This window comes from Eurytemora carolleeae, unplaced genomic scaffold, assembly GCF_000591075.1.
Source record: "Eurytemora carolleeae unplaced genomic scaffold, Eaff_2.0 scaffold210, whole genome shotgun sequence".
NCBI classification, from domain to species: Eukaryota; Metazoa; Arthropoda; class Copepoda; order Calanoida; family Temoridae; genus Eurytemora; species Eurytemora carolleeae.
In genome coordinates, this window is record NW_019396102.1 from 1 (window position 1) to 24,565 (window position 24,565).

Here is a 24,565-nt window from a genome sequence, read left to right on the forward strand (position 1 = left end):
CCTTATCTTATCTTATGAAAATGTATTTGCATCATTTTAGGATTATAACTTCCCCGGACGGTTTATCTCGTATTCTAAGTAATAAAGTTCTTCGATCAGATATATGTTTGCTTAAGCAGGCCAAACAGCTTGACCAAATTTGCTGATTTTTGGGGGAAACCCATGGGTACCCTTCAGGTAACAAATGCAATACAAATTAAAGTCTTTCGATTTTTTTTTCTTGGTAAGTGTTTTAAAATTTTACGGGCAACGACGGGCACTTCAGCTAGAACATACTAATACTATGCACCATGAAGTTGAAATATATTTTTTAATAAATTTAAACTGGGTTTGTTTACAGAGAGAAGGAGCAGTCCTGCAAGGACCAGATCATGATGTTGATTGACTGTGAGCTGGCCTACATGAACACCAACCATGAGGACTTCATTGGGTTTGCCAAGTAAGTTTGATCATCAACTCTGTCCTTGTCAACATCGTTCTAAGATAAACTGCATATTTTTTATATATTCCAGCCCCACCTTAGGAGGTTTTTGTAGGATTGGTCCCCCTTGGTAACTTTTCAACCTTGACATTGGATTTAGTCGCGGTGTGCAGTGCAGTAAATTCAGTCTGGAAACTAGACTTTTTAACAGTGCTTTTTGTTTTGATGAATTTGATGTTGCAAAAAAGTTGGATTGTATTTTCCGTTCCTAAGAATTATTGTCCTTGTGTTGAAATGTACAAACGGGAATGCTAAAAACCAAAAATTTTAAAGATTACTCTGAAAGTCATTTGAAAATTGAAGGTCAAATTTGGATCGTTCTAGATTAAGATTGTTGGAAGCAGTGCTTAGGATCCATTTAATTTTGATGCGGATCCTGGATCCGCACTGGAAAAAAATGGATCCGGATCCGATACAGGTCATTTCTTTAAGATTTACTGAATTTTTTTAACAAAAAATTATTTTCAAATTTTTATTTCATTATTTTTGCTGGTTTTTATCCTAAAACTTGATAAACCATTCAGAAATGAGGAAATTTTTATAATCTCTCTTTTTTCGAAAGTTCAGAATTGGGGTTTAGGAGTAAAAAAGTTTTTTTTTCAGTTTTTGGTTGATATTTTACCCCTTGGATCCGCATATTTTTGCGGATCCGGATTCAGGAAGCCAAAATTTTGCGGATCCAACGGATCCGGATCCGGATCCTAAGCACTGGTTGGAAGAAATTGACATTAAATTCGGATGTCTACATTTTGCTATTTTGATTTTCATAAAAGCTTCAAATTTGTTGAAGAAGAAAATAATTTGACGATTGGTTTATTAAGATCAGAGGGGCATACTTATGAATATATCCGGGCTAACCCTCCCTCTTACCCTGTTGTTTGATCCATTCACACTTTTGTTTGTTTAGTTTCATATTTCTATAGTAAACTTGAATCAACTCAGTTATTAATAAACTTTTATTATTAGTCTCCATTTTTCATCCTAATTTTGTAAGATATCTTTATGAATCCAGAGTTACATTGCACATCTATTTGTTTATGCAAGTATGGGTAGAATTTGAGTAAGATTTGAGCTACAAGAATATACATGAGAATATTTTATTATATATTATATATAGCTTTTTCTTTTTGACAAACTTCGTTTCTTAAACAATGTTTATTCTTGTAGATCAGAGTATTTTTCATTTCTCGTCAATTCGTGGATTTTATATTTTAAGTTCTAGATTTTCTATAGTTAGACTCTAGAGGAACTTTTTTAATAATCAGACTTTTCCGTTTTCTTATCTTAAGTACTTATTTTTTTATGTCACGTTTTTTTTAATGATTTGAAAATTACCGTTAAAAGTGTTATTGAAGAATGTTTGCTACGTTTGATGGTTTTTGCCCCATGAGGCTTTCTTATTTTTGGTTATATTTTATATATTTTGAAATATAATCAAATTGACGTTATTGTTAAGAGCATCAACAGTCACCTTAAAATAAGTGTTACAATTTTTTTTTTTTGAGTAAATATCGGGGTATTGAAAAAAAAGTTAAAAAATACTGTCCTGTAAGGTTCGAAAATTATGTCCCCCGGAAGAGTAAGGGAATTATTGAAAATATATACCCCCCTAAAAGTCAAATGTAGTTCCTCTTTGTGTCTAATTATGATAACTAAAAGGTTCGAAATTATATTTGTAAAGTTGAAAATGAATTTTAATTACATGTTGGTTAACGCAATATTAATTATTTGCAACTACTTTACAGGGAAGTTAAGGGAATTTTACTTTACCAGTGGTTTCCGGTTCCCAAGACTAATATTGTCTACAAAATATCCAGAGCGCGGCGAGTGATGTTTGTTGGAAAAATTGGTCGAGGGAACTTACGATTAACTAAAAAATTTTATTTCCCGAAAAAGTAGTTGTACACAATTTATCGTCTTTTGAGATGAAAATGTGCGATTTCTTGCTCACGAATACTTCACAGAGCGGTTCGTTATTTTACTTAATTTTCCCAAAGGGACGTTAGGTAACTTAACCCCCCCTGTTGGGAGAAACTCCCAACTCCCTCTGTTGGGAGAATCATGGGTAGGTAATGTTGGTCAAAAGGCGGTAACATTATTAAAGGAATTAGTTTCAACCATGAGGTGGGGAATTGAACCAGGCGACTGAAATGTAAAGTTTAAAAGTGAAGTTTTCCCCCAGACTAGAAATTAAACTTGTCGCCATTATGCTGGATATTAGTTTTGATAATTAGCTTGGAAAAATATGTTCAGATTTAATTAATGATTGTAATTCCTTTTTAAGTTTAATATCTTCTAATACTAACTTTTTAATACCTCGTTCAAAACTTCTGTCCGGAAGAGGTTGTTAAGTAATCTGCTCAAATCCCTGGTACAAAAACAAACTGCAGTTTAAACTTTAAACGTCAATATAATCCCTCAACTTATTTTATTTTAGATGCGATGATATAAGCACGGGGTAAGATTGATAAATCTAGACATGTTTGGTTCTAACTTTAGAATTTAGTTAAATACCCCTTTGCGAGGTTAAATGTGCCCTTTCTGGTTTGGATTTGTGTTTGACACTAATTCCTTTAACTAAAATTAACACTATAAAGGCCTCATTGACCAGGCAACCCATGTACTGTTGCATGCGTAGTGTTATTATTTGCTTTAAACTGGTTTTGTATTTATTTATACATTTTGTTTGTGAAGTTGTTGAATAGTTCTGCCGAGTATTCAAGAATAATTTGAAATGTTTCCGACACTGTTCTAAATCCAATTTAAGCATTTTTAAGCGTTACTTTTCCTAGAATTTCGCTTTGTTAGAAACTTAATATTCTTGACACTAAGATGTACCAAATTTTGCTAATATTTTTACAGTACAACAAATACATTTTGCTAAAATCACTGCAGTACATGAAATATATTTTACATGGGTTCCACTGCGCTGTATTTTAATACTGTACGGCGTAGATTATTATTTTTGTTTTGTGTTCTCTTTACATACTTAAATAATTGTTAACAATTTTAGACATATTTATATATGATCGATTGATTTATAGCATATTCTTATTTCAGATATGTAATATATATGCTGGATAAAGTCATAAATATTATTTCAGAAATCCGAATGTATATTTTAACCGGGTTTTCTTATAAAATTAGGTTTTACCAAACTTATAATAAGATTTCTCCAGATTAAAATACGAAAAGTTAGACCATAAATCAATATATAATATAAATATATGTTTGTTTTAAGATGCGAGTTGCCAATTTGAATATATTTAAATCATTAAAAATTTAAAAAATATTCTAAGCTTGGTTATGAAAGCCTGATTATAAAGACAATGGGAACTTATTTATTCTAGGCTAAAAAAACAAATTTCGGAAATTTTATATGTTCACGCCCTAAAGCACCAAAATTTCAGAATGAACAAAATTGCACCACTTTACGTGGAGAGGGGGGGGGGGAATAGTTTTTTATAAATACCCCGTGTAATAAAATAGGGAATAAAATGTTTGAATATTGTCAGGAAAATATCACAAGAAACATGATTTAAAAACATAAACGGTTGATAATTGTTTGCTTCTCCTTTAACCCAAATTCCTTACTATTATTTTTGCATTTTATATAAGAGGCCAGAAATTTCTCCGCTTTTGATTGAACCTTGTTTCAGTGCTCAGGCTTCCACCCAGAACGCCGAGAAGACAGGAAGGAAGGGACTGGGAAATCAGGTTGGGCATACTTTTCTAGCTATATCAATGATTTATTATTTTGGATTTAAAAATAATTCTGTCAATTTTCTTTTGCTTAGGTGATCAGGAAGGGTTACATGGCGATCCACAACCTTGGTATCATGAAGGGAGGAAGCAGGGACTACTGGTTTGTTCTAACCTCGGAGTCTCTCTCCTGGTTCAAGGATGAGGAGGTGAGATATTATATTCCAAATCTAAATCTTGCCTTGAGTATGTGACAGAATGGAACCAAGTTGAAACTTGATATTTGTATTCTACTTCTATCAAACCGTTCTCCACCATTTTACTTCTCAATGACCCAGGGGAGGGGGGGAATATTTTAGAATCATAAAGTGGTTACTGGGTTTTATAATTGAACTCTATTGAACCTTTCTGTTTACGTTTTAGTTAAGACCTCTAAACCAAAATTACTCAAAATATAATAACGTAATATTTTTGAGTCGTGAGGACATAATCAAATTCAAAATTAAATACCCCCCCCCCCTGTAGTAAACATTTTTTAGAGATCTGCAAGGGTTTTGTAAAGATAAAAAAATTTTGATCATGGTCAAATCAAATTTTGATTAAGGTTCAATCTAGGTTAGAAGTAGATTGAGAGAATTGAAAGATATGCTAAATATATTGTGATAAGTCTGCTGCTAAAGTTGATATATCAGGGTGCTGGAGAGGACGGATATTTATCAATATGACGAATCATCTACTACAGTTTTGCTGAGAAATGATAAATAACTGAAAAACTGAGTGAGAAAGTTTAATAGCAATCTCAAGATTTGTTCTTAATTTTCATGCAGTATGTTCTTAATTTAGCCAATGCGGTAAAGACTAGAGCTGAATTAGACTCGTTTACAATTAAGATTTTTTCTTCATCCCTTCCATCGTTTCTTCCCTTTTCCTATGTCTATCATAAAGTGCTTAAATTGTTCCTGTTTCATTTTAAGCCTAATGCTGAAATAAGATTAGAATTGAATAGAACTGTTAGAAGCATCTGGTTCCTACGTCTCCGCAGCCCTTATTTGTAAACAGAGTAAAATGCTAGCTTATCTAAATTAAGAGAAATCCTGGTGGATAAACTTATCTAGAACCCCTGGTTTAATCCTGGTGGATAAACTTATCTAGAACCCCTGGTTTAATCCTGGTGGATAAACTTATCTAGAACCCCTGGTTTAATCCTGGTGGATAAATTTATCTAGCCTGGTTTAATCCTGGTGGATAAACTTATCTAGAACCCCTGGTTTAATTCTGGTGGATAAACTTATCTAGAACCCCTGGTTTAATCCTGGTGGATAAATTTATCTAGAACCCCTTGTTTAAACCTGGCGGATGAACTTATCTAGAACCTCTGGTTTAATCCCGGTGGATGAACTTATCTAGAACCCCCCCTGGTTTAATCCTGGTGGATAAACTTATCTAGAACCCCTGGTTTAATCCCGGTGGATAAACTTATCTAGAACCCCTGGTTTAATCCGGTGGATAAACTTATCTAGAACCCCTGGTTTAATCCCGGTGGATAAACTTATCTAGAACCCCTGGTTTAATCTTGGTGGATAGACTTATCTAGAACCTCTGGTTTAATCCCTGGTTTGATCCCTGGTTTAGTCCTTGGTAACCCTCTCTATAGAAATCAAATTCTAATCCTGAAAAACGAAAATAAATGACTTTTTTTCTAAATATTCATTTGATGCAGTTTTTTTAGTATTCATTGATACATGGATCACAAAACCAACTTGTTACTAGTGCAATAGTAGTTCAACATCTGATCATAAAACTTGAACAGAGATATAACATTGTAAAAGTATTCCCACTTCATACACTGCTGACTTCAGAGTGCATAGAAAAAAGCATGCATAAAAAGAAATATATACTTTTTTTTACTAATCCCACCAAATCTAAAACTATAAAATTTTGAAAAATTTGCCTTGTATCAATAAATATAAATATATTTCAGGAGAAGGATAAGAAGTATATGCTCCCCTTGGATCAACTGAAACTGAGGGATATTGAGTCCAGCTTTATGTCCCGGAGGCATATGTTCGCAATCTACAATCCAGAAGGACGGAATGTGTTCAAGGATTTTAAGGTAAAATATTAATATTCACCGTACAGGGTCATTTAAATACTCTTAACAGTCAACTGACCTGTTAAATGGTGTTTATTCAGTAATCAGTTCTACAATTGAAGTCTCAAATATAATCTTTTCTAGACCCTGGATCTGTCCTGTGAGACCCAGGATGATGTGGACTCTTGGAAGGCGTCCTTCCTGCGTGCTGGAGTATACCCGGAGAAACTAAACGCGGATAGTCAGAACGGGGACGGAGAGGTAAGAGATAATACCTTGCCAGGCTGAACTCGGACCTCTCTATAATCCTGCACCTTGCAACAAAGATGCAAACTTAACAATAGTTTTTATCCTTAGTTCCAAGTTCGAATAGCCGATATGCAATTTTCTTTAAATGTATTGCTTCAACTTTTATATTGAACGACCCTTACCTGAAATGGAATATCTGTACTCCTGGTTCTATTGAATATCTGTATTCCTGGTTCTATTGAATGTCTGTACTCCTGGTTCTATGGCCGGGTTGGTTCAGGATTTTTCTTACCGGTAGGGGTCGGATAATCCTGTAGGCGGTCTGGGTTGCCCAAGATGGGGCTTCTTTCAGATCTCATCTCACATAATCACTCACATTGAATATCTGTCCTCCTGGTTCTATTAAATATCTGTACTACTGGTTCTATTGAATATCTGTACTCCTGGTTCTATTGAATATCTGTACTCCTGGTTCTATTAAATATCTGTACTCCTGGTTCTATTGAATATCTGTCCTCCTGGTTCTGTTAAATATCTGTACTCCTGGTTCTATTGAATATCTGTCCTCCTGGTTCTATTAAATATCTGTACTCCTGGTTCTATTGAATATCTGTACTCCAGGTTCTATTGAATATCTGCACTCCAGGTTCTATTGAATATCTGTACTCCAGGTTCTATTGAATATCTGTCCTCCTGGTTCTATTGAATATCTGTACTTCTGGTTCTATTGAATATCTGTCCTCCTGGTTCTATTGAATATCTGTACACCTGGTTCTATTGAATATCTGTACTCCAGGTTCTATTGAATGTCTGTACTTTAGGTTCTTTTGAATATCTGTACAACAGGTTTTATTTAATATCTCTACTGCAAGTTCTACTGAATATAAGTATTCCAGGTTCTGTTGAATATCTGTACTCCAGGTTCTATTGAATATCTGTACTCCAGGTTCTATTGAATATCTGTACTCGTTCTGTTGAATGTCTGTACTCCAGGTTCTTTTGAATATCTGTAATCCAGGTTTTATTGAATATCTCTACTGCAGGTTCTATTGAATATAAGAACTCCAGGTTCTATTGAATATCTGTACTCGAGGTGCTTTTGAATATCTGTACTCCAGATTCTAGTGAATATATGTACTCAACGTACTATCGAATATCTGTACTCTAGGTTCTAATAAATAAATGCATTCTAGGTTCTATTAAATAGATGTACTAAAGGTTTTATTGAATATCTGTACTCTAGTTTCTCCTGCCGCTAACGGTTGCGCGTTTTCTAGAATATAGTTTATAGAAATACATTCATGGCCGTTTTTGAAGTCCGAGTTTAGCCAAGGTCTAAATATCTGGGATTTGAGTTGCAATGAACCAAATAGTATTTTATACAATTTATTTATATTTATTTAATCTGAACGCAATAAAGAATCCCAGATTTATGACCACTAACAGAGAAAAAGAAAACAATTCTACTGTTATTAATTTTGCCGTGCGTCTTGTCTAGATATTGTATTGTGAAACTAGTTTCAGCTTTTTCTCGCTTTTACTTTTTCAATTAAGTTTATTGGATAAATGACCTTAGAATTTCTCTCAAGAGATTCAGAAATATGATCCAGAGACCTAACTAACACCATTTTTTTTCTTCAAAAAACAAAAACTCAGCTTATGTATTTTTTAATTTTTAACCCAAGTATTCTAATAATATTTTTTATAATGCTTAATAAACACATTGCATGGATAGAAGTGTTCCCTTATTTGTTAATTCCCTAAAAAACGCGTATAAAATATTGAATGATTAAATTGTGAAATTATGCTGAACCTCTTTGCAAAAGAAAACTTTTTTAGACGATAGTTACAGGGATGTATATTAAAATTCAAATATTCCCCAGCCCCCTATTTTAAATAAGTTATTCCCCGAAGTTACAACCAAAAAACAGTGTTTTTATACAGGGTGACACACTGAAAAAGTTTGCTGCGACTGTAGAATTTTTTTGATTTTGGTTGCATCATGTTGAATGTTGGTGCCCGTAATGTCTTTTTCCTTCTTTTCTTTTTTCCTTCCTTCACCCTGTTTCCTTCCCCTTTTCACCGTTTTCACCTTTTCCCTTTTTTTGCTTTCACTCCTTTCCTTTTTTGCTTGATTTTTTTCGCCCAACCCCTCAAAAGAGTTCATTCTTCCCCCCCCTCCACCCCCGGCAAACGGATAAATATACACCCCTGAACAGTTTATTTACACTTTTTGAATGTTCTAAGTTAAATGACATGTTACATAGAAGGAACAATGGTGGTTGTATTTTTTCTTAGGGAACAACAGTATCAACAAACCAAATCATGTCAAAGGAATTGAGTTTTTCCACAAACTCTGATTTTCTTTTCCCTATACCTAACTTTGCAACCTTCAAAGTTTGAAATACCAAAGGTTTACACAATTAGGTTGCAAAATTAAGGGATTAGAAAATTTGAGTTTGTGGCAAGGACTAAATTGCTTTGTTAGGGATTTCTGAATACTGAGCTCTTCTCTCGAATAGGTCGAGATCTTGTCGTGTCTATGTAATCTGTGATATAAGAGAACATTTTTAGTTTGAATTTACCCGCCGTGGCGTGTTTTTTTAAATCGGGGTTTTATATCACTGAATTTAAAATTATTAATTTTTCGTTTTTTGCCAGGATTCGGTAAGCGCATTCTGCTATTTTCACTTTGTAGCATAGTTATTTTTTGCATTATTTGATATGCATCCTTTTAGACTTGACTAAACAAAAAAGGGTTGTATGCAAATTGCAAGTATGAAAGTAATATGCTTGGTTTTAAGCATAATAAAAATAAATGAAGAGTGGAGCATTTATTTTCGAGATAGCAATAAAAAACAAATTTAGAAGCGGGGAGGAAAGCATAACCTTCAACCTAAATCCTTTAAATGGGATATTTTGCAAAAGAGAAAATAAAATAATTTCCCAATAAAAAAAGAACGAGTACGCAATCAAAACTATTTCGTCGTAGTGATATTAAAACTACTAAGTAACTAAACTAATACAATTTCAAAATAGAAAGTCCTATAAAGTCGTCTTTGAAGTCTTATTTATTGAGGGTGAAACATTTCTTTTAAGAGAGTGTTCACGAAAAATGAAAGGGAGTATAGGCTGATATCAAATTGAATTAGTTTTTAACTATTTTCTCCTTATATAGGCAACAGAGAAATTTAAAATTAACAGCGATCGATATCGATGTACCCTCTTTCATTTTTCGCGAACACTCTCTTAAAAGAAATGTTTCTATTTTGAAATTGTATTAGTTTTGCTTGAATTCCACTGCAGATTGTATAATGTTTGGTTCCCTTGGGGCATTCCTTTCTGTTTCTCGTTTGCATAAAATTAACTTTTAAACTTGTTTTTCTTGCTCACCGAGGTCCTGGTTAGCTACAATGTGTATCAATAAGCATGATATAGGGTTACCCACAAAGGAAGAGAATGTAAAGACGACCTTAATCTCATAATATGGCGATTCTAAGGTTGAATAAAGTCTGTTAAGGGCTATGATATTACAAAGAAAGAAACATGTTCACAGTTGAAGAGAATCGTAAATATAAGGAAACAGACCTTGTAAAGTCCGTATTGTCGGCTATGAAGTCTCATCCTTTGTGGTTAACCCTGTACAATCTTGAAACAAAAAATACAACATTTTGGTTTTGGTCTAAATTGCTCATGGAGATAAGGATTTTTGTTCAAAATTCAGTTCTCTAAATAAAATCTAACTGTTTAAAAATCATCCTATTTATGAGGGTTTTTATAGTAAACATCTCGTTATTAAATAGATATCGAAGATCAATGAGCTGTCTGTGGTCACTCAATTATTATGTTCAGTGGGACATATTGTTAACTAGTCTCCTTTTGAGGACTAGTTCAAAAATATAAAATGTTTATTGGAAGTGGATTCATGCACACACATTTGGTTATTTTTTGGTTGCACTCTTATTTTCAGAATGAAACCGATCTAGATGTTTGGTTTGAAAACATAGTTTTTTATCATCAAATTCTTAAACTTCTTGAAACTGGTTTCAAATCTGCTTGAAACTGATATCAAACCTTCTTAGAACAGGTTCTAAACCTTTTTGAATCTGGTTTTGAACCTGCTTTAAAGTGGGATTAATCCTGATTAAACCTAGTTTTAAACTTTTTGGAATCGTGTTTGAAACCTATTTTATCCTGGACCTGAACCTGCTTGGAACTGATTCTAAACCTATTTAAAACTGGTTCTAAACATATTTGAAACCGGTTTTTAACTTGTTTGAAACTGGGACTTTAAAACTACAGATTTAAAAAGCTGGTCTAGCGATTATGCTCTATTCTGTTGTTCTTAACTTTCTTCACATTTGCATATGTCTATTGTCTAGATGCATATTTTAAAATATATTTTTTGAAGATTTGCATGCTTTGTTTGTATAGTTCTGTTAAATATTAATACAAAATACGTTGATTCTGTTTTAAAGCCTCAAATCATTGGGTTTGTTTACATTCCTACTTTTAATTACTCTATCATCGAGCAAACATTACTTTTATAAATATTTGAGATATATTCTATTGAATTTAAAGTATGATGATAAAAAAAATTTTAAGAAGACATTAACATTAAAGAAAAGACCAAGGGAAACTCCCAATCTTGTGAACAAAGATTTGTGGGTTTCTCGTGTACGATCCTAAGTTTATTCATAGATTTATTACAAATTAGAAAATGCATGGAATTTTCTTATATAATTTTGAACTGGTAACTAACCAATATATGCTGTCTAGAAGTTTAAACAAAATTTCAGCTTGAAACTTTTAAACAACTATACTTAGGTATAGTGCACTAGTTCAACTGTTAATTAGTTTTTTAGGCTAAACTATTGTATAATCTGAGGCCGAATTTAAAGAATTTAAATTTGAGACTCGACTCAAATATTGTTGGTTTCACTTAAAATTATATTCAATGTTTCAAGAGTTAAACCGACGTGCAATTGAAGCCGGTTTTTGGCGGATTTGAGACGCGGCTCAAATTCATTAAATTCGGACTCAGATCATTTGTTTGTTTTACTAACTTTGGTTTTATATTGCAGGAGCGGGTAAGTCGTCTTCACTTAGGATCTTTGCACAGTCTTCGACACTAGGGTTTGGGGAGTGTGTCGGTTGTGGTGGTTTTTTTTAAGGGTTTTATTCAATATTTTGCTCATTTGCCACCATTTGAATATATTCATTCAACATTTTTGGACTATTATTTAGCTTTAACTGAAAAAGTTGAGATCGGCGAGACAGCTATTATGAAACTTAGCTATAGCTAAAACATTCTATTTTGAGGCTTTAGATAACGTTAATTCGCTTGGTAGATGCATTACAGATAATAATTTTAAAATGATACGCATCACGCAGTGCTTAGGATCCTTTAATTTTGATTAGGATCCGGATCCTGAATCCGCACTGGAAAAAATAGATACGAGTCCAGGTCATGAACATTTCTTAAAGATATACATATTTGTTTTGACAGAAGAAAGATGTTCAACTATTTTTATTTTTTATTCAGAGATCTGGAAATTGTTAATAATCTTTTTTCTTCAACAATTCAGATTTGGATTTTGAGAGCAAAAAGGTTTCTGTTTTGGCAGTTTTTGGTGACAATTTGACCCTTGGATCAGGATCCAGATCCAGAAAGCCAAAATGGTACGAATCCGGATCCTAAGCACTGCAGATGCGGCACCTTCAGATTTCTCGCTTGATTTCACACCTTTTTTACTTGTGGTTAAGTACTAAGTCAGAAAAAAATATTTAAACGTTTTAAAATGCACACAGCAGTATCCAATGTTATTTAGTATACCTCATTTCTTTTCATCTTTTATTGTAAATTGAGGCAATTGTGTAAAAATATGTTTTCTGTCCGTTTTTGTTTGTTATAAATTCGTTGCTTGGTAGCACTTTAAACAAATGGGAAAATTTAAAAGTTTAATAAATAATTCTAAAACTAGCAATAAATCTGCTTGAACTTCAGCAGAAGGAAACGAAATACCGGATGGTCGGAAATATTTGTGAATATCCGGTTGAATACATAAAAACTTCAAGTTTTCTTAAAGAAAAATTTTCTTAAATAAATCCCTGCTCGAGGTTATTTGTTAGAACTAATTTGATTTGTCTGGTCAGAAAAACGTCTCGTGTCTAATTTGTTCTGGGCTAAGTTAATATTTTCTCCAAAATTAACAGACTACGTTTTAACCCTGAAAATGAAATTATTTAACTGTCTATGTCCCAGTTTCATTTATGTATAAAAAAAAGAATTTTTCTATTTTGTCCATTTGGCTTTTATTTCATAATTAATATAATATTCAGGAACCATTTTAGTAATACTACAATTCCAAGAACTGTGTTATATTCTAAAATGAATTATTGTAATCTTATCGGTCCTATTTTTCTAGAAAATAACTTGGCTAATGCGAGAATATTATCAATTGAAAGTTTTCCCAAATTTTAAAATTGCAATAAAGAAATCGATTTATTTGGACTTTGGGCATAGACGGTTTATTAAGTTTTCTTATATTTACTTCTGGGATGATTAGTCCTAACGTGAATATTTATAATAGTCTGCGGACGGAGGGTTAGGATCGGTTGATCCTCAGCTGGAGAGGCAGGTGGAGACCATCAGGAACCTCGTGGACTCCTACATGAAGATTGTGACCAAGACATGTCGGGATCTTGTTCCGAAGGTTATCATGTACTTGATGATCAATGACTCGAAGAACTTCATCAATGGTGAGCTGCTGGCCAACCTCTATGCAACCGGAGATACGGTAAGTTGATACTGTAATAAAAGAGGAACTAAACACTTGGCATCAAAATAAAAATTTTCTAACCCTTTATCTTGGCAACCTGATGGTGTATTCCTTAGATACTGCAAATTTCAACTTATTCTTAAGGTCGGAACCTTGAATGCTTGAATGCTTTATCTCGATATCTTATATGGACACTTGAAAATTCAAGGATTAACCCTTGATCTCTCAATTAAAGTTATCCCTGATGCGGGGTACGGCCACTACGGAATATTAATCTGCATAAGATGGAGATGAATGCTTAACCCCGAGATTTACAACACAAAAGTTCTGACTTCAGATCTAGCATCATTGATATTTTGATATTACTAAAGTCTACGACATAGGGGTTTCAAGATACAAGGATTAAAAAGTTAAGGGTTGGATGAAAGTTTTCAGTGCTTTTAGTATTTTTAGCTAAATTAAGAGATTTATGCGGTTAAAAAAGGTATTTTATGTTGCAAGTGAACCTTTAAAAATCTATTTTTAAGGTCTATCATCTCTTCTTCTTTATGATTCTAAAGAAAACTTTTTAAAGAATAATAAATCTATTGTAGAATTAAATAACTAGTATTTTCCCGGTTTAGAACTCTATGATGGAGGAGAGCGCTGACGAGGCCATTAAACGTGAGGAGATGCTCCGTATGTACCATGCATGTAAGGAAGCTCTGAAAATTATTGGAGATGTCTCGACCGCAACTATCGGAGGTCCTACTCCAGCTCCCAGCAGAAATATTGACTGGATGCCCCCTGCTACGTAAGTAGAAATAAATACAAAAATATTTATTACATTGTTACATCACCAATATTCCTATTTCTTGTTGAATGTTTAGATCCTACAGCCAACCTCAAACGTCTCCAGCAAATCCCAGGAAAACAGTTCCACCTCCGGTTAGCCGTGGACCTCCCCCCGCCCCAACTAGTAGACCAGCACCATCTGTGCCTGGACGCCCTGGTGGCAGTGCTCCGCCTCCCCCAAGCAGGCCTGGAGGAGGAGGTGGTCTACCAGCCCCTCTTATACCTTCGTAAGTTTAAAATATTTCCTTATCAAACCTTGAAAATAACCAGGCAGCTTGAGGCAGATTTAGTATCTTTTAAAACTTTCAGAACTTGGTCGTTAAATCATTTTAATTTCTTCCGATTTCTTCCGAACAGAATTTGAATAAAACGAAGTTTTTATATCATGAAAAAAAAAATACTTTTAAATTTGTTCCTAACAGATTGTACGGCAAATGTACTTTACTGCCTCTGGATGAAATTTAATCGTAATATTCCAACATTATTCTTATTCCATCCTCGCCATGTTCAATATTCTCGTGATACAAATTGGAAAATGAGTTAACGACAGAGTTCTCAAGATGCTCTGAAACCTTGCACAACCGGTCCAGTAACCATGAGAGAGTTTATCAATGGGACTGATTTGTAACGATGCAGATCCAATTACTGGGATGGACGGGGGGGGGGGAGGGGCAATGCACAATACAGGCTAATTTTCTTTCATACATATATAAAACTAGATTTCGATTTGAATTTTATCAACTTATATCTGAAGTTAAGGATTGGTTGTGCTGGGTTAAAAGAGACGGGGTGTGTGAATTGTGACTAACTTTTCATTTTTACTAACATATCTTGGGTGTTTTACAAGTAGCAACATATCTTGGGTGTTTTACAAGTAGGAACATATCTTGGGTGTTTTACAAGTAGCAAAATGGAAAATTTCGAACAAAAAAATACTTTTTATTAACCTTATATTTTTGCTGCTTGGAACGTGTAGACGTCGATAGATGCCGAAATTCAATTCCTAAACACATTTTATCCATTCCATCAAAACTTGTCTTATGGATTTTCTACTTTTCCTGCTGCTCAGAAGAATGGCGGGAAATGCTCAAGCTGCGGTTGGTTCTGCAGTTGGTGCAGCTGTTAACAAGGCACAAAGCGCCGCTGTCCAAGCTGCCACACAAGCTGCTGCTAAAGAAGTTGAAAAACAAATGTCAAATGCCTTTAGTGCTGCTTTGGGCGGTAGAAAATTTTAATTCCATAATAAGGCATTTTAGAAAAATAAATCCTACGTGTTATAGTGTTAAAGAAAGACAGCTAGCTCGTGAAAATTAGGCTAGTCAAGTCAAACGAAGCTTCAGACATTTTATCCTATGTTAAGAACTGTTTTCCAAGCGTGTATCTTCTATGTTTTATTCTATAACCTTACACTTCCATATTTCATGTAAAACTTTGCACTTCTGGATGAATTGTATCCTGTGCTAACTAGAGAAAACGAATGCATTTGAAAAAGAAAAAATATTCAAATTAATTTAAGTTATATCGAATTAAATTGCGTGAATGTTTAAAGATTCCAGTGAGTGAAAACATGTATGAAAATTAAGATTGTGCTCCATTTAACCAGTAATAATATTGTATAATTAAATTAAAACTTAGCATTATATTCTCGAGTTTAAGGGAAGCTTTCAAAAGAAAGCTAAAGGGGTTAGATAAACGGATTATCCAGAGGGTTGGGGTTAGATAAAAGAATTAATCCTGTAGAAGGTTGGAGTTAGAAAATTCTTTTGAACGCTTCTCTGGCCCAGGAAACTGTTGATTGTTAAATAATCTACAATAAGTTTAACAATTGTAGGAATTATTTCTTAGAAATAAAAATAATATACTTCAAGTTTTTTCCAAGTTATCCTGAATTCGAAATTTTCTCGAGGTTTCAAAGGCTCCATTTTTATCGCAAAACAAAATTCTCATGATTTTATGCAATTAAACAATGCAAGCTTAGGATAATAGTTTCAAGTTTGTAAGCTCCTGTAAATATGAAAATGCATTTCTGATGTCTTGAGACTTAAGTTTTGCACTGGAGGGTCACAAGAAATATTGAAGGTTTCTCAAAGTTAAGAGTTTATCGATGTTTTAACTTTTCTTCTTTATATTGAGAAAAATAGACTTAGATAGAGAAGGGTTAGGCAATTTTGTAGGAGGAGGCTGGCTGTTAGGAAAAAGGAGGATGGAGTAGGAAAGTGGGCACCTTGGCAGGAGGAAAGGGGTCTAGGTGAAGGAAAAGTTTTGGGCAGGAAGAAAAGAATGGAGGAGAAGGAAAAGTTGTGGGCAGGAAGAAAGGAATGGAGGAGAAGGAAAAGTTATGGGCAGGAAGAGGAAGAAAGGGAATGTAGCAGAAGGAAGATTTTTGAACAGGAAAAATGAGGATAGAGCAGGAAAAAGTGGTAATTATTAGGAAAGAGAGTGACCTTATTGGTAAATACTAAATGAAGACTGAAACAAATAGAAAACAGTGTTTGAGACCCTCTTAACACTTAAATCAAAGTTTTTTATAAATGTTTTCTCATGTTCATTTTATAAAAAAAGTAAGTATTTTTCCATTAATGTTAATCCTACGTATATTTTTACCCTTAGTTTCGCTTCATATATCTTAAGTTCATGTACAATTCTGTGTACACAAGTTCTTTATCTATAATGTACGTTATATACTGTATAACTCCTGTTCTCTGTATCATGAATGTTACACCCTGCATTTAAGGACTGTAACATCTTCATATATCTTTTATTCTGCAAATATACAAGCCTTATATCCTCTGAAGTAAGTCCTGTATTCGGATTTTTTTCTGTGATTCCCTGTATCCGAAATAGGTGTCCACTGTTTTCTAAATTGTTGTGCTCGTTTTTGTCAAATTAACAGCTGTCATTGAATTTATAATTGTAAAGGTCCTATTTATGCAAATTGTATAAGACCTATACATCCCAAGAAAGCTAAATAAACCTATTTATATTATAAGCCCATGTATCTTTAATAAGCATATACCTAATATAATTATTCCTATTAAAACATGTATTTTGATTAAGTCCTCTGTATCCTGTACAAGTCCTGTGTGTAAGTCTTGTATCTTATATTCTGTAAAAGCCCTGTTTCTTGTGTAGGTTCTGTATTTTAATAAAATTTCGATTTCCTATACAAGCCATGTATCCTGTACACTGTAAGCTCCGTACCCTGTATCATGTACAAGCCCTGTATCCTGTACAAGTCCTGTATCCTGTGTAAGTTCTGTATCCTGTGTAAGTCCTGTATCTTGTGTAAGTCCTGTATCCTGTGTAAGTCCTGTATCCTGTGTAAGTCCTGTATCCTGTGTAAGTCCTGTATCCTGTGCAAGCCCTGTATCCTGAATAAGCCCTGTATCCTGTATGTGTCTGTAAGGATTGTTTTATAGATAATAATATCTTGAATATTCTAATATTTCCTCTAACAGCTTGCTACCCCGCATGGTATATTAGTTTTCTTATGCTTGCATTAACATATACAATATATATGCCTGAAACCCTTGTACTATGTGTGTCTGTTTCTTCATATTATTCGTCTCGTCTTGATGTCTAGAAGATGGGTTAATGTTCCTGCTGCTCAAACTATCTCGGGATCTCCATCCTCTCGTCCCTCCTCTCCAAATCCGTCCCTTGACACATATTCGTCTAGTTCTTCTCAGGGTTCTAAGAAACCCAGCACAGTTCTAGCAGGGGAGAAATCTGAAACCTTATCAATAAAACGGGAGGAGGTGGTGAAAGGTGTTATTATCAAGGGAATAGTTTGCAATCCTAAAGAAAGAGTAAAATCCCGGTCAAATTCTTTAAACCCTTTCGAGACTAAGAGGACTGCTCCCAAACCTCCAAACCGATAGGATGGAATACTTGATTTAGATGACAAATTTTATTTAGTTAGTTTTATAGTTTAATTTTGATATATTTTTATACGAAATACAAAATATTACTGAAGATTCAACCTTTGTTTTTTTCTGCACCGCATGAGATTTTCTTCTTTAGTATATATTAGTAAAGCCTTGTTGCTCAAGACGGTTTTGGTATTTATAATTTTACTAATTCTGAATGTTTGCTCGATGTTTTATAGATAGATTAGGGAGGCAAATGGTAATTGTTTAGTCAAAAAATTTTAATACTTTCATTTTTGTTGTTTTTTATTAATCATTTATGCTTTTAAAATTTTGACGTTTCAATGATTGACAAAAAGCGTAAAAGTTAAAAATAAATTAAATTGTAAGAAATGGAAATATGTGCTAAGTGCAATATCGTGGATATACAAGGTTACCCGTAAAGAATGAGATTTAAGAAGACCACTGTTTACTAAGAATTTATTCTTATTTTTTTATTCTCTCTGCCTTATTATAAAAATTGGAAATGAAAAAAATCTATATTGAGGTAGCGACAACGGACAAGGTATCTTGCACTGTGGGAAGCCTTGAAATATATCAAAATTAAATGTAGTGTTCAGAATTGTGTTCACGAAATGTCTTGTTTCGAAATGAAATTTCGACCATACCGAGTTTGGGCAGTTTGGCAGTAATTATTTACATACGTATCTAACATCTAGTCTGTATCTGTGGGAAGTGTGGATGTCCTATGTAAAAAATATTTTTATACAGAGCGTCCCAAATCATTATCTCAAAGTTTTAAGGCCAAAATGCGGACATAGTACTCGAACAACCTGGAACGTAAGTTAATTTTTATATTAACCTTACACATTTTTTATAAATGATTCATTCTTATTTATTTTTCTGGTGGGACACCTTGTGTATATAATAACAGAAATTGTGGACTGATGATAGATTCAGATTTTTCATAATTTTTATTTCATATTACTTGCCTTATAAAAATTGCACATTTTAATTTAAATTTTATTTTCAAGAAAGAATTCTTTTTAATCAAAATTGGAATTTACACTTTTTCGTGATTCCCAACACTATGCTCATTTAGGGAGGGGGTGCAGAGCATTTATGAGCCCCGCAAACTGACTTCCGGAGCCTCATGATTCGAAGATTGGCCTCCTAGCCAATCAAAATCGTCTGCGAGCCTCGTGCTACGTTTGCCAGGCTTCCCAACTTTGTTTTCACGTCCAGTAATCCGATATATAATAACAAATATTTGGCCTCTATGTCCCCCAACAGCTTTTTTTTAAATCTCAACATGATGTAAAGCTTTTATGGAACATAAACAATTTGTACTTTTAGTACTTTTATTGAGATTTAGACTTCTTTTTTTTTGTTTTTCTTAATTTCAAAAATTCCTAATCTTGTGCATGACAATTGCAGCTTTATATAAAGATTGGCTCGGAGGCCATTCTGCGAATCAGGAAGCTCCTGAGATGGTCTGCACCCCCTCCCTCGTTCATTAAATGAGATTTTTCCTATTCAAATCGGATTAAGGATTGAAAACTTTTATTGACTTGATTAATTTTCAAATATCTCAGTTTAAATAAAGATTTAAAGAATTTCCATTTATCCTCATGGAAATATTTTACCATAGCTATGACTCGAGGGAGGAGGTGTATGGCCGCCACGAGCCCTGCGCAATAATCGCCAGAGCTTCTTGAAACACAGAATGGCCCTCAAGCCCCGCGAAATCGTTTCCGCGCCTCTCGCTACGTCTATAAGCTTCTGCTATTCTGTCCCATGCCCCACATTTTGGTCTCCAATAACAGATATTTGGATTTATCATATTTAAAAAACTTTTTTGTCTAACAATCTAAACATGATAAAATGACACAAACAATTTGTATTGAAAAGTCTATTTTAATTGAGATTAAGACTTTGTTTTCTATTTTTTCTAAATTCCTAAACCTGAGAATAACTACTGCAATTTTGTGTATCATGTGTATCATGTACAATTCAAACTATACGAGCACCAATTCACAAACCAAAATGGTTTTTGTGAAATACTTGTATTTGTGCTTTTATGGGAGGCCTTTACACACACAAAAGTTATGATCAATTAAATGAATTCATATTTGAAATTTGTGAATTTTGATTCTTTGAGCTATTTGTGAGTGTACTTTTAAGAAAAATATTTTGATTATTGGTTGGTTAAATCATAAAATGTAAATAAAAAATAAAAACATAAAGCGAATATAAAAATGCAAGGAGCGGAGACAGAGTGGCAAGAGACTTGGAGACGTAGCGAGAGTCACGCAGTCGGATTTGCCAGGCGTGGAAGTAATTTTGCCTATCAGGAGGCTCCGGAGGTCATTTCACGGGGCTCATGGCGGCTCTACCCCCTCCCTCATTCTTATCATTAAACTTTAGCAGCACGTACAATAGGGGGATAAAAAAATTGTTCACTATTTCAAAAGGTTCCCCCCCCCCTGGTTATCCTCATAAAGCTGAAAACGTCCATTTTCCGGGAATTTTCACACACTTCTACACAAATCGATTTTGAGGGTGGTAACGATTTTACCCCTAGCCCTCCTTTCCCCTAACCCTTAGCCCTTCTTACTCCTAGCCCTCCTTGCCAGGGAATCTGTCGATTTTTTTACCCACCCTCCACCTCCATGACGTACATTGTAGGGCATAAAAAAGGAGTCGGTACAAAACGCCCGATGCATCAAAACGCCCAATGTAACAAAACGCCCAGTTACAAAACGTCCAATGTTACTACAAGTCCACATTTTATGTAAAAAATTCAGTCATGTTCGATTTTTTTTCAAGAAAATTTGCAACTTTTCTGTTTCATGGAGTCTCGCGCTGCGGCCAGAAGTTCAAATACATTTCATTTAAACTTTCATTTCAAAGAGAATACTTGGCGCCGTTATAGCGCCTTCAGTGTTCAAGTTACATCTTTACGAGTTATGAAAATAAATATCTTCACTTTGATTTGGGAATTCTAAAAACATATTTTTCTTGTCTACAGCATTTGCTGAATACTGGAGAAATAACTACATTGGCATGGCAATTATTTAAGAAAAATATTACAACAATGAAACTGTCTTAACCCACCCTAACCCTGAAATATTACACTCACCTTTTAACTCCCAAAATTTTGAATTTTTTCTCCACATTTTAGGACTTTTATCGCTTTTCGGAATTTTGGCGTTTTGTTGAATTGAGCGTTTTGTTCCACAGGGCGTTTTGTTTTTGACCTTTTTGCTATTGGGCGTTTGTTTTTGGGCGTTTTGTACCCACTTCCTTAAAAAGTCAAGGAAAATCACATTGTCCAGACGTAGTCGAATTCTAACTAATCATATAAACGAGCCTTGTAGAATTCAGGTTGCATAAAATAGTGATTGTATCGTTATATTGAATCTGATATTGGTAATTTTTAATTGTGGCTTGTCTTGTGAACACACTGAACAGAGACAAGGAAGTAATGATTAAAACGGAATTAATCTCCTTTAATTATAACAAGAAAAACGACAATATCCTCCTCATTATTTCATAGATAAAGAGTTAAAGGATATTTTTTAAATCCGGCATGCAACTGGGTGTCACGGCGTCTTAGTTTGACTTTACCACCCTAACTCATTTATTCTATTTTGTATAGTGTACTTTTTGAGAAACTTAAAGCACTTGATTTTAGTTTTAAAGGAGTATTTGGCAAAATTCTCATAGATTTTTGCATTAAAGCTTGCAACCTTTGGATACCTCTGAGTTACGTACTAAACAATTTTGACAAACGAGTAACATTTTTTACCTCGGTTATACCATAGTTTCAGTAGAAGTAAATATTTCCATTTACTGATAGCGCCGATTCAAGGATTCATAACTCTATTGGTTCAGAATAGACACCAAACACATGACTGAACCCTGATTGGATCAGGCGCTAATAGACTCGGCATACAAGAGTGCGGTTTAACACCCTAGGATATTTCAAACTTAATTTTTCTTAGTTTAATTTGGAAATTGTGCATTTCATGACAGACATGCCACGTTTACTGTTATTACCACAAAAATTTGTTTTGAAATAATGTTTTTAGTCACACACGGCTAAACAGAAGGAAAAGGTAAAATTTATGCTACATTACAATACAATATTGAAGTACAACTTTGTGACCTTGTAGCTTATCTAGTTTAGGTTTCAAGTATGTGGGAAGCAAATTGAAAATGGTTACACAAAAGAAACATTTTCTTCTTCCCAATTGCTCTTCAATAAAAGGAGATATGATTGAAAATCACGGTGGACTAGGGTCAATTTGAATTCGAACCGTACCGACCCCTTGTACCGGCCTTAGTGACGTGCGGCATGTATTGGCCCGACCCTAATCCACGCCAGCTCGGTTTCAATTTATGGCGTGGCCAGAGGTTTACAGTACCTGGGTTATCATGGCCTATTCACCTAAACAACATAGCTTAATTTAGTGTGAATATGTAGGATTTTTATCTGACGTGAAATTTATTTCAATTGAAAATAGTTTTATAAAAAGAAAATTTTACAATTTTTAAGTTTTGATCCCTAATTGAACCATTGTTTTTAATTTAAGATTTGAGTTTAATTGTCACACACACTGATTTTCCAATTACCATATGTTTGCAAACCATTGTCGTAGATTTTACATATTTCAAACTATGAATCCTGTTAGATCAAATAAAAGATTGAAATATCAACCATTAGGTTTCAAAGATATAGGGATTTAAAGAATTTGAAAAATCAAAAGTCTTAATTATTTTCTTTGAGAATTAGTGTTTATTTTTGTTGTTTTTATTTTCTTCTTTTTAATCTATCCTATCCTAGTAATCTTTGTTTTGTTTATTAACCAAGGACCAGATTTATATGAATATTGAGTTGTAGTAAACCTACCTTGAAGTAGTTGAACCAATGCTCTTAAACTTGAACCTGGAGCACAAAACTACTGGTTCAACCACGTCTGAGTAGTTCTAATACTTCTTTCTATTCATTAAATCTGACCTCCAGTTTCATTTTTTGCACTTTTCCAATTAATTCTTGGTTACAGCAGGGGATAAGACTTTATTAGACTATCCCGCCCCCTCGAAATAAATAAATATACCTGCCTACCTATGTACATGCTTGTCTACCTGTCAAGCTATCAATCTGTATACCTATCTACCTGTCTACCTGTCAACCTATCAATCTATATACCTATCTACCTGTCTACATGTCACCTATCAATATACATACCTGTCTACCTGTAACCTATTAATCTATATATCTATCAATCTATATATCTATCTACCTGTCAACCTACCAATCTATATACCTATCAACCTATCAACCTATCTACCTATCTACCTATTCACCTGTCTCCTGCCAACCTGTTAACCTCTCAATCTAAAAACCTTTCTACATATCTACTTGTCTACCTGTCTACTTTTCAATCTATCTACATATCTAACTATCTACCTGTCTACATATCTACCTGTCTGCTTGTTTAGCAGCTGTCTCAGCACCGCTGTGGATAAGCTGCCAACCTGTCTAAGACAAGTTTAATTAAAATTACTATGTTATTCTATATACATATATATCCCTATCCTACCCCATGGTATTATTTCATATCCCTAGCCTACCCCCTTCGTATTATTTTACATCCCTACCCTACCCCATGGTATCATTTTATATCCCTATCCTACCCCATGGTATTATCCCGCCCCCTCACCTACATTTCAAAATAAAGGAAACAGTTAAAGCCGTAAACCACCCAGAGCCGCAATAAAATTGCCCAAGTACATTTTAATTCTAATTATTCGAGGATTTTTTTTGTTCTCTCTTAAATATTCTATTTATATAGTCATTGTATTCAAAATTATAAGTTACTTATTTTTTATTTTTGGCCCTAGGCGCCCTGTGGGGAACTTTCCCAGCCGACCGCCCACCATTGCAGCTCGGCCGCCGAGCCTTGCAGATCGACCGTCAAGTCTAGCGGGTCGACCTCTACCTCCAAACTACAGATCCTAGCCTGGAGACTCCGCTATAGAAGAATAGATCCACACTCTGTGATTTTGTATATTTAGTTTATATATGTTCATATATGTTTATATATACAGATGAATTATTTGATATGTATTACAAATCAGTCATAAGGATTTAACATAATGCAAAGAATATTTTTTTATCGCTGTGAGGAAAATAAATCACAATAATGCAATTTTACTGTTCCAGCAGAAAACTTAAAAAAAATCAATGCTTAAGTTAATATTTTACCAATATTTTTCTTAATCTATTTTCTTTAATTAACTATTTAATTCTTCTTAAAGAGATTTTTTGTCCCCAGGACATGATTTCAAGTGATCCACCCTTTGAGAAATTTCACAATGCACACCCGATTCACAACCGTACCCGTTGAAACCGTCATTTGAGCAATTATCAGAAGACATCGTCGTTATTCAATCTGAAGCAGTGATATTCTAACAATATCGTTCTTCGTCTCTGCTGCATTAATCCGGTAGTGTTCATTTTTTTCCAGACAAAGGCTTAAAGGGTATA

The 24,565-nt window shown here is 34.0% G+C and overlaps 1 protein-coding gene across 9 annotated transcripts; it reads left to right on the forward strand.

Moving 5' to 3' along the window:
• Window positions 1–340: 340 nt before the first annotated feature.
• LOC111694985 (dynamin) lies at window positions 341–24,232 on the forward strand (the record flags this gene model as incomplete). 9 transcript variants are annotated; one of them, XM_023464093.1, is given in 12 exon segments in its annotated part: window positions 341–439; window positions 2,919–2,939; window positions 4,141–4,198; window positions 4,279–4,392; window positions 6,165–6,296; window positions 6,420–6,536; window positions 11,609–11,614; window positions 13,118–13,324; window positions 13,930–14,099; window positions 14,176–14,367; window positions 18,813–18,849; window positions 23,920–24,227. In XM_023464093.1, coding segments are annotated over 12 exon segments (1,327 nt in total), but the record flags the coding sequence as incomplete, so codon positions are not given.
• Between the last annotated feature and the right edge of the window lie 333 nt (window positions 24,233–24,565).